This window comes from Neovison vison, chromosome 5 (assembly GCF_020171115.1).
Source record: "Neovison vison isolate M4711 chromosome 5, ASM_NN_V1, whole genome shotgun sequence".
Lineage (NCBI taxonomy): Eukaryota > Metazoa > Chordata > Mammalia > Carnivora > Mustelidae > Neogale > Neogale vison.
The window spans coordinates 38,284,336-38,297,832 of record NC_058095.1 but is presented as its reverse complement, the minus strand read 5'-3'; the positions used below and the strand labels follow the sequence as shown (position 1 = coordinate 38,297,832).

The 13,497-nt window shown below is 41.9% G+C and overlaps 1 protein-coding gene across 3 annotated transcripts in view; it reads right to left on the bottom strand.

Moving 5' to 3' along the window:
- Positions 1-13,497, bottom strand: part of TEX14 (testis expressed 14, intercellular bridge forming factor) — a 95,733-nt gene that overhangs the window by 12,607 nt on the left and 69,629 nt on the right. For all 3 annotated transcript variants that reach the window (XM_044248582.1, XM_044248583.1, XM_044248584.1), the window contains 5 exons: positions 11,912-11,978; positions 9,390-9,471; positions 3,228-3,290; positions 2,601-2,728; positions 1,576-1,781 (listed from right to left, as the gene is read on the bottom strand). In XM_044248582.1, coding sequence (XP_044104517.1) covers positions 1,576-1,781; positions 2,601-2,728; positions 3,228-3,290; positions 9,390-9,471; positions 11,912-11,978 — 546 coding nt within the window. The remainder of the gene's footprint in view (positions 1-1,575; positions 1,782-2,600; positions 2,729-3,227; positions 3,291-9,389; positions 9,472-11,911; positions 11,979-13,497) is intronic.

Here is a 13,497-nt window from a genome sequence, read left to right as displayed (position 1 = left end):
CTCTGCAATCCCTTCTCACCTCTCTTTGCCTCCCCAGTGCCCAGTACCTGCCTTTGTGTTGGATCACGCCAGCCTTTCTCACTAGATGGGGAGCTCCTCCAGAGCAGAGACTATGTCTATCTTATTTATATTTGGATGCCTAGAAGAGGACCTGGCAAGCTATCTGGCACTTAGAACCTGCCCAATTAACAGATGGCTGAATGAAGCATAAAGTTCTTTATCGCCCTACTTCAGAGTGGACCTTTTGTGAGTCAAATGCCCAAAGATGACAGCTGGGGTACCTAGGTGGCTCATTGGGTTAAACCACTGCCTTCGGCTCAGGCCATGATCTCAGGGTCCTGGGATTGAGCCCCACATCGGGCTCTCTGCTCAGCGGGGAGCCTGCTTCCACCCCTCTCTCTGCCTGCCTCTCTGCCTACTTGGGATCTCTCTCCCTGTCAAATAAAAAAATTTTAAAAAAAAAGAAGATGACGGTTGATTTTTATTTTATTTTTATTTTTTTAAAAGATTTTATTTATTTATTTGGCAGAGAGAAATCACAAGTAGGCAGAGAGACGGGGGGGGGGGAGTTGGGGGGAAGCAGGCTCCCTACTGAGCAGATAGCCCGAAAAAGGACTTGATTATAGGACCCTGAGCTCATACCCTGAGCCGAAGGCAGAGGCTTAACCCACTGAGCCACCCAGGCACCCAACAGATGATTTTTAATTGAGGGCCAAAGCAAGACATCGATCTGCCTATAGAATGGTCAACAGATTTTTAATGAACAGTGCCAAATATGGAATTTGTAGTCTTCTTGAAGAGATCATGCATATGAAATATGAGGGAGAGAGAAGGGGAAAAAGAAAAGGATAGCGGGGGAGGAAGAGGAGGAGAGGAGAAGGTAGTACACAAAATATGTGTTTTTATTGCATACTATTGGTCCAGGAGCTCAGAGAAGGTGATCAGTCAAAACTCTCAGAGAACCAAGCAGAGGAGGCATCAAACGGAGAACTCAAGCCTCCTCAAGTGAGTAGGAGATGCATCGACAGAAAGCACACTGCTGGTGAAGGTAGTAGCATCATAAACTGGGGCAGTTTGGCTCTTTAAAGAAATTGCCAGGGCACCTAGGTGGCTCAGTCAGTTAAGCATCTGTCTTCAACTCGTGTTCTGAACCCAGGGTCCTGGGACGGAGCCCCAAGTCAGGCTCCCTGCTCAGCAGGGAGACTACATCTCCCTCTGCCGGCTACTCTCCCTGCTTGTGTGCTTGCTTTCTCTCTCTCTCTCTCTCTAAAATAAGTAAATAAAATCTTTAAAAAAAAAAAAAAAAAGGAAGGAAGGAAAGAAGAAAGAAAAAGAAATAAAGAAAGAAATTAATTGCCAAACATTATTTCTGGTGCGGGGGCAGGGGGGGGACACAAAAACCCAAGATATATCCTATAATACAGACTCAGAGAGACACCCCAAGGAGGCCTAGAGAAGATCCAGCTTATTTCTTGTTTTCTTTGTAAAATAGATTTGGAGAAATCTTAGTACTTTGGATCCCTAAAGCCACTGGGTTGACTCCGGGAGTATGGAAAGTGGAGTCAGTATACTTACAAGATCAGTCAATCTTGAAGGGACAGTTTCAGAGGAAGTAAGAAAGGAATCTAGGCTCTTTGCTTTCTCTCGAACTGTTGAAAATGTATCAGATGAAGTCTGAATAGATTCCTGACTGTTCCAGCATGAGGTAGACCCTGTTTTAATCTGAAACGTGATACTTTCAAGGCAGTCTTTATACTGGCTGGCAGCTGAAGAACTTGACCCTGTTGTAGAAAAGAGGGCAATTATTTCCAGGTCCTTTACATTATTTAAAAACAAAAACATAAAACTCTATATCTATTCCAGGGATTCTCTGAATTGTTAATAACTAAAATAACTGCTGATATGAGACATAACTCCTCAAAGTAAAAAAAAAAAAAGACAGTCTCTAAACTTGGCCATCAAAATAAAGGGAGATTATTTGAACCACAAATATACTGGGACTAAAGACACCACAGAAAGGCTATTTGATGCTGGCTGTTGAGATTGCAGGACTCAAAACTATGTACATTTAAGTACAATAGGTTTTTGAGTTACAAACACGAGAGAAGCCAATGTATTTGCACTAAATTTAGTAGTGCTAGAGTACAAAGTACAGTTTGCATTTGCAGGTCTCTACCACCTAAGTAAAAAAAACTCCCAAAGCTGCTCAATAACCATCACCACCGGGCTGGGTGGCTCAGTTGGTTGAGCAACTGCCTTCAGCTCAGGTCATGATCCCGGACTTCCAGGATCGAGTCCCACATCGGGCTCTCAGCTCCTTGGGGAGTCTGCTTCTCCCTCTGACCTTCTCCTTTCTCATGCTCTCTCTCACTCATTCTCCCTCAAATAAATAAATAAATAATCTAAAAAAATTTAATAACCATCACCACCAATGCCTACGTGGGCCCCCATGGGATTATCCCCACCAGCTCTAGAACTAAAGAGACACCTCTGCACTGTGGGGAAACAGCTGCCAGTCTGTTCTCATAGCCTGGCTTCCCAAAGCCAGTGGGGCAGGAACCATTCTTCTCCCAAACACTTCTTCTCCCTGCATTGGTTACCTGGGCTGAGCGGAGTGCTGACACTTGTAGGTGCGTGGTTTATTCTGGGTGTTTTGCATGAGACTTCCTTAAAAGAACCACCTTGCTCGTAGGAGATACTGGAGAGGTCTTGAATGTCTGTCAGGGATCTAAGAAATTAAAAGCACAAAGTAATTAGGAGATGTTTAGAAAAATCAAACAATATATTCCCAAGGGGTACTTTTTAAGGATGCTCTTGACAATAATCTTTACTTGGCAGTAGGCCAGAATTAGACTATCTTAGAATATCTTATGTATCTGAAAGAGAATATTAGGGAATATCCTAAAAAGAGATAATAACTTTAAACATATCTCAGCAGCTAAAAAGAAACTATTTCCACAGATGAAAATATATTTATGTGGAAAACAGATTTCATCTACCTCAAGTGTAAACTTATTAACATCATCATCATCATGTATTTCCTTGATTATAAGATGCTATTGATTTAGATCACATCCTCGTAATAGCTTTTTGCTGAAAGAAACATGCTCACGTTAAATGTATATGTAAAAATGGGAAGAAAGTATTCTCTTAAAAATAAGGAAATACTATTCCCCTAAAACCAAGACTTTACACAGCATCGTTAGGCAACCCTTTGGTGGCCCTACATGTCTTTCTCTTTCAGCTGCTCTGGTGATTCCTTTAATGTCTCCTCTTGTTCACCTTCAGAACTGTAAGAGAGAAAGTGAGAAAAATTATATGAATTCCCTGTCAGCAGAATGCTCCAACCTGGTACAAGGGGACCAGTTTTTCAGCCCTGTGAGAAGCAGCAGGAAGGGCCCTAAACTCAGAAATAAAAAGTAGGTTCTAGTCCTGGGTCTGCTACTGAGTAGCCGTATGTTCTCAGGCATGTCTGGGCCTTGCTCCGGGCCTCAGTTTCCTCCCCAGAGATTAAATAAATACCCTCTAAGCATCAGCCCATCTGAAACTAGCCAATGATGCTATATGACAGTAAGTTCCTGAGGAAATCTAGAGAGCACAGGAAGTCTGCTGGGCATAGAGGCTGGAGCAAAGGGCACAGCCGTGGGGCCTTACCAACTGTGAGACAGCCTCCTGCATGGATCATCAGGCGAGGCCAAGAGAGACTTACGCCAAAAAATGACCAGAAAAGAATACTGAAGACAAACTTAACTTGTTTCTACTTTAACCACTGTCTAGGATTCCATTTCACTATCTGTTGAGTACAAACTACAATTGTATATTGCTAAATTCTCTGTATGTTTTCATATTTTTAATCTTTGCAATAATCCTATGAAACCAATGGTACAAAGGAAAGAGCACAGATTTTGGACTGAGTTGTGACTTTATTAATTCTATTCACTGGAGTATTTGTTTCTCTTCTAAGCATACAGGTGGACAGCACTTCTTGCCCTCCTTTTATAAATGGCCACATGACTTGTTGTAAACAGTGAAATATAAGTGAAAGTGACTGGAATCACTTTTGGACAGAAACCTTAAGGTCATGTTCCCTTTTTTCCTACCTGAGCAATCAAGGAAATACAAAGATGGAGTCTTCCTCAGCCTGACTTTTGCATAGAAGATAATGTAGCACAGAACACTTCTAGTCAATCCATGATGGACATGGAGCATGAGCAAAAAATAAATTTTTGCTGTTTTGAGGCACTCAGATCTGGGGTTGTTTGTTATATAGGATAATTTAGCCTATCCTGACCAATACATCCACTTACTAACTATAGCCCTAGAAAAAATTAACTTTGCTTTCCTTATACGCAAAATGGAGATAACAGTATACACCTCAGAGGGCTGTTACATAAATTAAATTTGAGAAAACCAAGTACTGGTATATGGTAGCTGCTTAGGAAACACTAACTATAATTATTATAAATAAAAAAGTTGAAAGGGAGTCCAAGATAACAGAGGAGTAGGAGACTTAAGTTTTGCTAAATCCTGGGAATTCAGCTAGATGACTATCAAACTATTCTCAACACCTACAAATTCAGCTGGAGAACAAAGAAAATAGCAACTCTATGAACAGAAAAGTCATCATTTTCTTCAAGGTGGGATGTGCAGACAAGTGAATCTGAGGTGATATATGGGAAGATAGACTGGGGTGGAGGGTCTTTGTCAGCTGGCCACTGGCAAGTGACAGAGCAGCAGAGCACAAAATTGGAACTTTTAGAAATCTGAGCCACAAGGGATGTTTCTCTGGTGGCTAAGTAGGGGGTGGAATCCTCACTAGGACAGTGTGGTCTCAGGACCCTCAGGGTCACAGAAAGATTGGGGGGTACCCGAGTATGGCAGAACTTCCAAGTATCCGAGTGGGGAAACTGGCTGCAAAGACAGAGCCGAGGAGGGGTCTCTTAGCTTGGGATTGCCATAAACTGTGATCCACAACACAGTCCGGCCACTGCCCTTCGAGCAGGAATGCCACAAGTGGCAGATCGAGGAGACCCCCCCACTTCCTCCACTGGGAGGAACGGCATAGGAGCGCACTGCAGGAATCTGATAGGTTTGGAGACTCTAAATGGGACCATGTGCCAGAGATAGAAATGCTCGGTCACAGGCTGGGTGAGCATGGTGTATGGCCGAAGACCAGAGAGTCAGGAGGGATTGACTACTTTTCTCTGAGAGCACACTGAGGAGTGGGGCCCCAACTCTTGGCTTCTCTGGGGCCAAAGACTGGAAGGCCACCATTTTCATTCTCAGCCTCCAAAGCTGGACAGAAAGCTTTCAAGGAACAAAAGCTGCTGAGAGCAAACCCGAGCAGACTACTCAGCCTGACTCCTGGCAAGGGTAATGCAATTCCGCCTCAGGCAGAGACACTTGAGAATCACTGCAATAGGCCCCTGCTCCAGAAGATCAACAAGAACGTCCAGCCAAGTTCACCAATCAATGAGAACTGCACAACTTCAGCGCTAGGGGAATACAGCACATAGAATTCATGGCTTTTTTCTTTAGTTTTTCAACTTAAACTTCTTAAATTTTCTTTATTTTTTTCTTTTCTTTGAATTATTCTTCTTTCCTTTTTCAACCAACTTCTTATCAGTTCTTTTTTTAAAAATCTTTTTAAATTTTTATTCTTACAGTCATATTTTATCCCTTCATTGTACTTAACCTTACTCAGTGGGTTAAACTTCTGCCTTCGGCTCAGGTCATGATCCCAGGGTCCTGGGATCAAGCCCTGAATCGGGCTCTCTGCTCAGCCGGGAGCCTTTTTCCCCCCTCTCTCTTCCTGCCTCTCTGCCTACTTGGGATCGATCTCTCTCTCTCTCTGTTAAATAAATAAATAAAATAATAAAAAAAGGGACTTTGTCTTTAAAAAAAAAGGGGGGGGGATACAGCTTCTCCTAACCGACCAAAATATACCCAAAATCTAGTGTATGGCTCTGTTCTATTCACCTGCCTGATCACATTCTCTCTTTTTTTTTTTCCTTCTTTCTTCAACCAACTTACCAATTCCTTTTTTAAAATCTTTTTTTTAAATTTTCATTTTTACACTCATATTCCATTCCTTCATTGTATTTAACCTTATTTTTATATAAATGTAAGTTTTTCTTTTTTTAAAATTTTGGGAGGCAGTTTCTTCTAACAGACAAAATATACCCAAAATCTAGCAGTGGCTCTGTGCTATTCACCAGCCTGATCATATTCTTCATTTTTTATCTCCCTTTTTTTCCTTTTCCGCCTGGTTTCCAGTCTCTTCTGATTTGTTTAGTGTATATTTCTCTGGGGCTGTTGTTACTCTTTTGGCATTTTGTGTTCTTGTTCATCTATTCTTCTCTCCACAAAATGACAAAATGGAAAAACTCACCTCAAAAATAGAACAAGAGTCAATACTGACTGCTAGGGACCTAATCAATAGGGACATTAGCAAGATATCAAAACTACAGTTCAGAATAACGATTATAAAGATACTAGCTGGGCTTGAAAAAAGCATAGAAGACCCTAGAGAATCCTTTTCTGGAGAAATAAAATCTAACCAAGTCAAAATCAAAAAGGCTATTTATGAGGTACAATAAAAAATGGAGGGTCTAACTGCTAGGATAAATGAGGCAGAAGAGAGAATTCCAGACTTCAAGCTCTATTTCAAAGCTGTAATCATCAAGACAGTACAACAGCCATACAGATCAATGAAACAGAGTAGAGAGCCCAGAAATGGACCCTCAATCTTACGGTCAACTCATCTTCAACAAAGAAGGAAAGAATGTTCAATGGAAGAAAGACAGTTTCTTCAACAAATGGTGTTGGGAAAATTGGACGGCCACATGCAGAAAAACAAAACTGGACCATTTCCTTGCACTATGCACAAAAATAGACTCAAAATGGATGAAAGGCCTCAATAGGAGACAAGAAGTCATCAAAATCCTTGAGGAGAACACAGGCAGCAAACCTCTTTGACCTCAGCCACAGCAACTCCTTCCTAGACACATTGCCAAAGGCAAGGGAAGCAAGGGCAAAAATGAACTACTGGGACTTCGTCAAGATCAAAAGCTTTTGCACAGCAAAGGAAACAGTCAACAAAACCAAAAGACAACTGACAGAACGGGAGGAGATGTTTGCAAATGACATATCAGATAAAGGGCTAGTATCCAAAATCTACAAAGAACTTATCAAACTTAACACCCAAGGAACAAATAACCTAATCAAGAAATGGGCAGAAGAAGATATGAACAGACATTTCTGCAAAGAAGACATCCAGATGGCCAACAGACACATGAAAAAAGGCTCAACATCACTTGGCATCAGGGAAATACAAATCAAAAACTACAATGAGATACCACCTCATACCAGTCAGAATGGCTAAAATAAACAAGTCCGGAAATGACAGATGTTGGTGAGGATGCGGAGGAAGGGGAACCCTCCTACACTGTTGGTGAGAATGCCAGCTGGTGCAGCCACTCTGGAAAACAGTATGGAGGTTTCTCAAAAAGTTGAAAATAGAACTACCCTACGACCCAGCAATTGCACTACTGGGTATTCACCCCAAAGATACAAATGTAGGGATCTGAAGGGACACCTGCACCCCAATGTTTATAGCAGCAATGTCCACAATAGCCAAATGATGGAAAGAGCCCAGATGTCCATTGACAGATGACTAGATAAAGAAGATGTAGTGTGTATATATACATATATATATGGGACTATTATGCAACCATCAAAAAATGAAATCTTCCGTTTGCAACGACATGGATGGAACTAGAGGGTATTATGCTTAGCGAAATTAGCCAATTAGAGAAAAATAATTATCATATGATCTCACTGAAATGTGGAATTTGAGAAACAAGGCAGAAGATCATAGAGGAAGGGAGGGAAAAATGAAACAAGACGAAACCAGAAAGGGAGACAAACCATAAAGTCTCCTAATCTTAGGAAATAAATCAAGGGTTGCTGGAGAGGAGGGAGTTGGGAGGGATGAGGTGGCTGCATAATGGACACTGGGGAGGGTATGTGTTATGGTGAGCACTGTATATTATGTAAGACTGATTTAATCATAGACCTGTACCCCTGAAAAAAATGATATGTTTTATGTTAATTTTAAAAAAAAGTTGAGGCCTAGAGATAGGGAAAATATATTGAGTGTTATTGTATCAGACATTTTACATCTATTATTAGTTTTTATAGTTAGACTTTTTCACTTGAGGTCACTGCGTATTCACATAAATTTTAAAGAAACATACTTTACCCATGTTACACTGAATGGGTAACATCTTGCAAATCCATAGTGTCAAACCAAGATACCAACATTGATATAGTCAAGATACAGAACATTTCCACCACCACAGGGATCCCTCATGGTGCCCTTTAAGATTTTATTTATTTATGAGAGAGAGAGAAAAGATAAGCAGGGGAAGGGGCAGAGGGAAAAGCAGAGTCCCCGCTGAGCAAGGAGCCCTCTATGACCCAAGCCTAAGGCAGATGCTTAACTGACCGAGTCACCCAGACGCCCCTCATGCTGCCGTTTCATAGGCATGTCTACTTCCCTCCTACTGCCTGTCTCTACCTTATTCCCTGGAAACTACTCAAATAATTTTATAATTTCGAGAATGTTATATAAGTGGAGTCATATAGTAAATAACTTTGGGGGATTGCTCTCTCTACCCAGCACAACCCTCCGGACATCTATCCAGATTGTTGCATGTTATCCATAGTTCATTCTTTTTTGTTGCTGAGGTGTATTCCATAGTATTGGATGTACCAGTCTGTACAATCCTTGACTTGTGGACAACATTTGGGTTTCCAGTTTTTGGTTATTACAAATAAAGTCACAAAAATAAGTAAATAAATAAATAAAGTTGCTATAAACATTCAGGTATGTGTTTCCTTTTTTTAAGATTTACTTGAGAGAGAGCATGAGCAGGAGGTGAAAAGGAAGAGGGAGAGAGAGGATCCCAAGCAGACTCCATGCTCATGACCCTGAGATCATGCCCTGAGGGAAAACCAAGAGTCAGATGCTCAACCTACTGTACCACCCAGGCGCCCAAATGTCTATGTTTTTATATGAACATTAAGTCTTCATTTCTCTGTAATGAGAAATCAGTATTCAGATTTCTGAATACAGATAATACAGATAATGACTCCTGAAGACAGAAATACAGATAGTGACTGAATTATCATTGAATACAGGTAATGACTCCTATTCATAATCCTTCACAATCCTGCTGAACTAAGAAAGTTAAGGTGCCCAAAGCTAATTTTTCTGACATGGAGGCTAGAACACTTGAGGATGAGCAATATATAAAAACGGGTATTATCATTACTTAACATTACTTCTGTGAGCCTGAAACTGTGAATAAAATACTAGCACATACCTTCGTATGGGTTGGAATTGAGACCTGGCCAAAATCTCAGCATTCCTTCCAGGTCTTTTTCTCATTTGGAACTTTTCTTCACATGAAAGAATAAAGTAAATGCATTTTTTTAATTGAACTTTTGCCAACTCAGACTGTTATTTTCACTCCCTAGAATTCCCGTTGGTCTGGTCCGGAATGAGAAATAATCTGAATAAACAAAGTGCTTCCTAATTGGGTTTGGATTGAGTGCTGTAGGAGAGGTTTTTGCTCTGAAAGTTTATTTTCCTTGCTCCGAGGGGGTAACTACATTCTGACACTCAGAATACAATCAAGCCATTTACTGGCCTTTCAGTTATAACCACTCAGTTATTTCTGGAGACAAATGTTGTTTTGTCTTTTCAGGAAGGCAAACTGACCTGGTTCCTGTCAACAGACACCAGGGGGCGTTGAAACCAAGAACTGTTTGTTCACTAAAGATTCCAAACAGAAAAGACCATTAGCTGGGCATTCCCAGAGGGCTAACTGGGCCTCTTGGCTAGCCATCAGGCCCCACTTAAAGCACAGGGTGGTGAGACAACACTAATTCAACTCTCTTCTGTTCTTCCTAACATCAAGTGTCCAAAGTTACTTCCCACCAATTCTCAGTAAGATACTTTGCTGATCTCAGGGCAAACAGGGCCACTATCCATATTCCTTCCCACCACCATACTGCTCAGGTTTATAGAGCCTTCCCTCTTGGCAAATGTTCATGATCCCCTTGCCATTCCTTAGGAACACGTGGTGTAGTGGGCAATGGGGAAACCCACCAAAGCAGTGTCACCTTTAGCAGATACGAAGGAGGTCTCTACCCCACCAGCAGAGAAGCACTGGGGTTCTTCTCATGACACTTGTTCAAATACCTAGAAAGCCTAATGGAATGCCTAATAAACACAATTAGAGCTGGAGGAACACTTCAAGATTTTAGAGTCTCTCTCCTTTATATAAAAGGAGAGAGGGGTCCTGGGGTGAAATGACTTGCCCAAGGTCATGCAGTGGGAAGGGGAAAAAAAGTGGCAGAACTGGGCTTGGGACCCAGAGTATGCCCAGTTGTTACCCATGGCATTGCCTGGTATGGAAGGGATACATGTCAGAGCCCTAGTGGAAAAGGAGGGAGAGAAAGGCCAAAAGCAGGAAATGAGTAGAAATCAGAGGCTTCTTCAGGTACTGCAGATGTCTATATCAAACTAGCCCTGGGTTTTTGACCTATCTGCCCCATAACTTCTCTATCCCACTCAACCCTTTTCCAAACAGAAGTGAAATGGCTACGTGCAGGCAAGGCTTACACAGAATATGATCATGGACAGAGGCTCCACAGAAAAGAGTGGATGACCCAAGACCCAGGTTTGGGGACTTTAAACACATGTCGTCCTGAGCATTTAACTGTTCATCTCACAGCTTATTGCTTCATAAAATGCTCTTGGCTGTGACAGGGGCATGAATCAGGTTAGAGACAGAAGACAGTGTGCAGCAGGAGGAAGGGAGTGAGTAAGTTCAGAACCCAAGCCCACCATGCCTGGGTTCAGAATGTTGAGACATGACCACAGACATCTACATGGCTCAGGGGGTGGGTAATTGGCTTTAAAACTGATGGCTATACACCCTAAAAGAGTAAAAGTGCACAATTTTTTAAATATCTGTATCAGAACCAGGGGCTCACTTATATCTTATCTCACCCGGGCAGCTGATCCAAGGTTAACTTCCCATGGAAGAGAAAGCAGCTGCTGAGTTATATAGAACTCAAGGCCTCCCAAGGGAAGGATGTTATGTTGACTGTGCACTACTGGCTGTTATTAACTCCTTGCCAAGATGCTAAGCAAGCAAAGGAAAATGCTTTTTGTCCTTTTTTCATGTGGAAAAGGTCATGAAGAGCAAGTTCTAGTTTTTGTTGTGTCAATAACCAGTTGTATGGCCTGGGCAAACCCCTCAAGTCAGCTCAGTGAAGACAACCAAGCACCCGTGTGTGCCCCGAAGGGGTGAGGAATCTAATGAAAGACGGGAGGGGGCAGAGAAGGAGGGTGAGGAGGAGGAACAGGAACCACTAAACCACTTCCCCTGCAAGGGGAAGTACAGATAACATGATCTGTGGCTGTCAGGAGGCTGGAGAGGGGCCAGAGATTCATTCTAATGAAGGGAAATCCCTGACCCTAGGTTCCTTCATCTGTAAAATCAAAGGCCTGGAGGAGGTTATCTCTAAGGACTGTTCCAGCTCTAAAGATCTGTTCATCTAATAGAAAGTGAAGGCGGGGTGCCTGGGTGGCTCAGTGGGTTAAAGCCTCCGCCTCCGGCTCAGGTCATGATCCCAGAGTCCTGGGATCGAGCCCCGCATCGGGGCTCTCTGCTCAGCAGGGAGCCTGCTTCCTCCTCTCCCTCTGCCTGCTTCTCTGCCTACTTCTGATCTCTGTCTCTCAAATAAATAAATAAATAATAAAATCTTTAAAAAAAAGAAAGAAAGAAAGAAAGTGAAGGCAAGTGAGAAGGAATCTGCCTTAAGAGCTTATTACCAGAGCTCAGAGGTTGGGCAAATGCATCTCGTACTCTTTCAAAATCCTCTTCTATGGGACTTGAGGTCTACAAAAGAATAAAAGGGTAAAGGAAGAAGGGTCACTGGAGAATGAAGGATATTAATCAAAAGGTAGGAGAATTTACTGATGTTCTTAAACTTTGAAAATCTTTATAAGTTTCCTGCATCTTTAATAGAAAAAGAACAAACCCATTTCAAAAACATTAAGGATCATTTGTACTCTGTGTTCCTCAATAAGCCCTCCCCTGCCTCCCACTGTGAGGAGAAATTGTGTGACTTTTCCTTATGTCATTATCTCCTTCTCTCCCCAGCATTCCAACAAAATGTTTTGATTCTTAGGACCTTCATCAGAAAACCCCAAAAAGGTTGGGGGGTGCCTAGGCAGCTCAGTCTGTTAGTGTCTGCCTTTGGCTTAGGTCATGATCTCAAGGTCCTGGGATGGTACCCCATATCAATCCCTGCAATGGGAGCCTGCTCAGCTGGCAGTCTGCTTCTCCCTCTCCCCATCACCCACCCCCCCGTCTCACTCCTGCTCTTTCTCTCCCTCTCTCTCAAATAAATGAATAAAATCTATAAATAAATAAATATATATATATATATATATATATATAAAATAAGGAAAAAAGAAAAGAAGAAAAAGTTTGGAAAAATAGCGCAGACTGCAAAGTTACTTTCTGGGGTGAGAAGTCAGAATACTGGTTCCTTTGAAAGGGTGCAGTGACTAAAGGAGGCCAGGGAGGGGGGCGTCTGCTGGAGGACTGCTTCCTGATCTGGGTACTGGTTACATGAATGTGTTCAGTCTGTGCAAGTCCATGAGCTGCACACATAAGAGCTGTGTACTTTTCTCCATGTTATACTTTATGTATGTGTACACACACTTACACGTATATATGTATGTATACACATGTACATTATATGTGTATATATATACTTTGTACATTTTTGTTAAAGATTTTCTTAACATCCCAATCTGCTCACAGTAAAATCAAGAATAGTTGATGGATTAATAATGAAAAATTACTCTGAGTTATCAGAAGTACAGAATAGTGGAAATGATGTTTTTTTGCATCACTGAATTCTTGTCAGTCAAATGTTGTGTTTGAAACATATAATCAATCCTCCCTTTCTTCCACCCCACCTTCCATATTGGTAAAATGCCCAAAAAAGGTGGTGGGTTAGTAGGAAGGTGAGACAGAAATTATACAAATGAATAAGAAAATCCAAACAGCTTCATTTTACAAATGAAAACATTTTGTACAAACAGATGCTTGCCAATCCCGGGCAAGTTCCCGAGAAAGCCCCGTGCACTGCCCAGCGTCATACTCATGCTGAGTCCTGGCCTCTGATACTGGCTCTCCCGCTGCCACCGACGCTTGGCAGGCCAAGCTGAATTCCCCACATATGCGGATCACCACTTCTTCACACAGAGGAATAACAGCAGGCCGCCTTCTTTTCTCCACAGGAAGAATATGTGAATCAGGTAACATGAAGAAAAGCGTTTTGAAAAAAAGTACGAAGCGCTGTACAAATGCAGGAACCACAGTTTGGGGAGAAACTCTATATGAC